We start from the raw sequence: 4,838 nt of genomic DNA on the forward strand, positions 1-4,838 counted from the left end.
CTTTTTCTGGGTTTGTACTTCTTTTTTGAAATCGAGTGTAAAAGACTCGAAATCTATGTGGTATAAACGTGTCTAACTCAGCAAGTAGGAAGCGAGTCTTTAAGCCTCGAGTTTTATATGGAACTTGAGTTTCTAAAACTTGAGATGCTAGTTTGCAAATATCTTTCAAACCCGTGTTAACTTACTATATTCTATCCCCTCACTATGCTAGTCTCCAAATATCCCCCTTATTTCAGTAATTGATTTTGTAGGTTTTTTTAATTTTATTTTTAAAATTTAATTTTGAGTAAATATCACCTTGTGCTCTCAAGAACTGCCTTTTTAAATTGTTCATGTAAGAACTCTTCTTTAATTTTCTTCATAATTGTTATGGCAGGAAGTTCTCTTAGAGTAGAACTTGAAATTGGAGTCTTTAGGTTTAAGGTTGTATGTGTGCAAAGATGGCTAGACAAAAAAAATAAGATAAAATGTAGTCTCTTTAACTAGCTTTGCAGAATGATAATTGAAACATTCACAAAGAACTCAACAAATTTCTAACAAAATCTTTGCTAGAAACTCATAAACTTCTCTCTTTTTTTTCATTTAAATATTCTTCTTCTATTCTTTTTTGTACTATAGAAAGAGTGAGCTGTTGGTGAAGGAAATAACAAATTGAAGAGAACTTATTTAGCATAGCCGTAGACCGTAGTATTCCAATAATTGGGAAAATATAAATTTTGGAAGACTATCACATCTTTAGGGGAAAAAGAGACTAGTTGAGCTCATTGCAAATGCTCTTAGTTCTATTATTACATTGTAAAACTACCACATTTTCATCAACCTTTTACGGCATCAAAAAACTACATGTTGTAGTGTACAACTTGCTTACAAGGAAGAAAAAATGGTGTAACCATAGCATCCCTGTACTTAACAAAAATATTGTGATAGGGATTTTAAAATTTAGAAATTTCATACATTCATGAATCATGTCAATAGGTACCTTTTCATTTAGCATTGTTCATAACCACCAAATCAATAAATCAATTACATATGAACTAAATTAATAATTAGACCATGTATACATTTTTCAATGTAATTCAACTACAAAAACTATGTCTTTTTATTGGAGACTACTAGATTTTCCAGCTTACATGGCTACACTTTTTCATTGTTTTTTGTAGATATAACAATCTTTCAATTAGTGAGACCTACATACAGAAGTTGATTCCAGGTGTCTGGAAGCCCAGCAACACACCAATGGGTGCAATCCATACCCTTGTATGCATTATAAGAGCTAGGATGTGCATCTTTTCTTAGTTGTGAGAGAGTGGTTATGTCAAGCAAATTAACAGGCTTCTTTATTGTACTTAAGACATCCTTCACTATATATGCTGCTGATGGCAAACCAGCTGAGTAAGTTGACCCGTTTATGGGTGTCGTCTCATTTGCACAGTTTGTCACTCCTGGCTTATTCCAGTCAGTGCCACTAATTTGACACAAGAAACATAGTCATCAATATAATATTTGCTAATGCAATGTCAGTTTTCAAAATTGGATAAATTGTACTTTTCGTCCTTAAAGTTTGGTGTAAATACAATTTTGATCCCTCAAATAGAAAATGCTTGGATTTAGTCCTTGTAAATTTTGAAATTAGAATAATTTGGTTCCTCCATTTATTTTTCTATTTATATGCCTGACGGGATACTTAAGGCACCCCATTTTTGAGGGACTAAATCAAACCAATAACCAAGGGACCAAATTTGAACAAACAACATATTCCAAGAACCGAAATCAAACCGATCCTATAAGAAGAGGGATGAAATTGTCCCCGTTTTGAAATTTTAGGAACCAAATTCAAACTTTTGAAATTTAAAGGAACTTATACCTAAAATTTGAGGCCAAAAGTATAATTTACTTTTCAAAATTGAAGTTGGAAAGAGAAAGGGAACTAACTTACTTGTAATGGGAAGGTGAAATTCCTAGATAAAAGACTTTAGTTTTTACTGGATCCACATCTGTATCAACCCACTTGGCCCAAGTTGTCAAAGCCTTGCGAAAAGCAACCATACGATCCATGTCCTCGACAATCACGACACCATTTTGAATATAATCCCATCTGCAATCAATATAATAAGGCAATCACAAGCTTATTTTAAACTCACATTCTGCTTCTTGTTTTTCTCTCAAAATTGATACAAAATTGCATGATTTTATAAAGTTCATACGGTTTCGTAGGTCCACTACGGTACCACCAAAGCCAAGAGTAGAAAACCAGAACATCCATATCTTTCCATATTTTGCCATTTTTCAGGGAATCAAGCTTTAACACTGGACCCAAAACTTCTTCTTCAATGTCCACAAAGTAGTGAGATAAAAATAGCAGAATTGAAACTCCATAGTCCTACAAAATTCAGTCCAATTTTTAGGTGTTGTAGCATTGTATTGCTCAGAATCAATGGAAAACTTTGAGTTTATAGTAATAAAGCATTCAAGTACCTAACTTAAAGTTTCTGATCCTTTCTTACTTTTAGAGGATTTGGACATCAATATTAGGTTTTTGTATATTCCGTTGAAACATTACTAGTCAACCTCTTTGAAAAAATTAGGAATTTTGGAGTTTTATGTATTAAGTAGTAAGTACAACCTTTTTATTGAAACATTATTAGCATGCTAGCTGTAACATTGTTACCATGCTAGTCTTAACCTTCAATGACACCAACAATCAAATAATATGTGCAACCTAATTACTAACTTCATGAGAAAAAGAGAAGCTAATGAAAATTTATTGTTCTAGCTAGTTCATTTACCTCGATTGTTGTATTAGTATACAGGTCATTGCCCCCCACTATGATTTTGGAATTAGGTGCAGCAGCATGAAGCAAACATACTAGTGATTCCTTCTGGTTGACAATAATGGAGTCCCCTACAAGCATAATGTTCTTCCCCTTAAATCTCTGTAAAAAATCTTGACCATCAAATCTGCAATGTTTTCCCAATAGGAAACATGGTTCTATTATTAGTAACACTTAACATCAAGCACAAACCCAAAAGAAAGAAACTAATTAGAGTACTGTTCGTTTCACAAAAAAATTTATGAGACGAACTAAATTATGTTCATGCTGAGGATGTTTGTCTTACAAAGCCTAGGTAAAAACAAAAATAAGAAAGTATAATTCACAAAGAAGTTGTTCTCGTAAATGCCATTTCGGAATTTTAGGATGTTTAAGACAGTATGGAGCACAAAGCCTCCAAAATGAGAAGTACATGATGTACTGAATTTCCTCCTTTATCCCCATCAACCTTGCCCCAGTTTTTTATGGGAAGAACTACTTATCTATTCTTCTTAGTCATGTTCAATTTCTCTCTCAAAAGTTTGAATATTGTTAGGGATATTACAAATTTTACTACATAGAGTTTACAAATTGAATCATTAAACATCAATTTAAACATAATGTTGTATACCCTACCAATCATATTTATTACCACGTCAGTTTGTAAATTTTATATAGTAAAATTTGTAATACCTTTATAATTTTTGTGAGATTATATTCTGTCTTTGAAAGTGCACAGGATAGAAGATATGTGTCGGCCAAAGATTGCTTTTTTGTTCCTTCTGCGCTACTGACATCCTCATGTTGCTTGCCTTGAATGTCAATCTTACCTCAAATGCAAGTGATTATATATGTGTGTGTGAGTGAAGAATGATGAAAGATGCTGACTAAAAATAAAAACATGATCACATACATTCTAAAAAATAAACAGATAGTTACATTGCTAACAAGAGTGTGCTAATATTAAACACCTCATTTTCAAGGACTTTTATTTTATTTCTTCAGATTAATTAAAAAAATATTATTGTCCTTATTAGTCCTCTTTTTTATTTATTTATTAATACTTAGTACATGGTAGGAGTATTTCAAAAAGCATAGGAAAGTTGAACACTAAAAAATCCTATTCCAGTAAAGATGAAGATATAACCACAAATCAATAAGAATTAAGGGGGAAAATTAAGGAAATAGTCAAAAATATCTGAAACATTGGATATGTATGCTTTCTTCCTTTTCTTTTTTTCTTTTTTTCTTTTTTCTTTGTTGAGGAAAAAGACATTGTTGATTATATTAATGAAAACTTGCTATGTCAGCCTGGATTACAAAAAAATAAAACTCGTGGTGGAACATCCTTCATTCACACAACAAAATCTAAGATATGCAGAGCAATGTATGCCTTCTTTTGATATATGTACTTGTACATACTGTCATATTTTTTGGTACATGCATGACTGAAAGATCATACGTTCGTATATAAATGCCTTTCCATGTGTTACAATTTTATCCACTGGAGTTCTTTTTCATGAATATACTACAACCATGAAAGGAGGGCAGTTTTCTAGAGGCAGTTGTTTCCGAATAAAAAAATATATATATATATATCCTCATAAAAAAAGTGATTCGATTGAATTTTTTTAATTCAGCCCAAAAAAAAAATTTTTGAAATTTTTAAGGTCAACAAAGGTAATTGTGCTCTGAGGCTGCAAAAACATGGTACAATATGTGCCCAGAAGTCCTCCAGCAAAAGTCATCCAAATTTAGGAGTAATTTTTATGTATTCTCGAAATATGGAAAATGATGTTCATTTCTCTCACATTCATAAAGGGGTCTATTCATTAAATTTATAACAGAATCTACCATGAATGTGAGATAAGAAATCACTATTTCTCCTTACTCTGGAAGTACCTAAGAATTTTAATTTCCAAAATATAGTGTTGGTTCAGTATAATTTATTTTACTTAAAAAAAAATTGAACAAAAATACAGTTATATAATGAAAAAAAAAAAGTATCACAAGAGTTCTTTTTTTTTT

General features: G+C 31.5%; 1 protein-coding gene across 1 annotated transcript; it reads right to left on the reverse strand.

Moving 5' to 3' along the window:
• Positions 1-1,173: 1,173 nt before the first annotated feature.
• LOC112022999 (protein trichome birefringence-like 38) lies at positions 1,174-2,989 on the reverse strand (the record flags this gene model as incomplete). The annotated part of the gene is made up of 4 exons (XM_065769503.1): positions 1,174-1,465; positions 1,937-2,095; positions 2,205-2,380; positions 2,787-2,989. Coding segments are annotated over 4 exons (830 nt in total), but the record flags the coding sequence as incomplete, so codon positions are not given.
• Between the last annotated feature and the right edge of the window lie 1,849 nt (positions 2,990-4,838).

Source organism: Quercus suber, unplaced genomic scaffold (assembly GCF_002906115.3).
Source record: "Quercus suber isolate HL8 unplaced genomic scaffold, Cork oak 2.0 scaffold_1183, whole genome shotgun sequence".
In the NCBI taxonomy this organism is placed as follows: Eukaryota; Viridiplantae; Streptophyta; class Magnoliopsida; order Fagales; family Fagaceae; genus Quercus; species Quercus suber.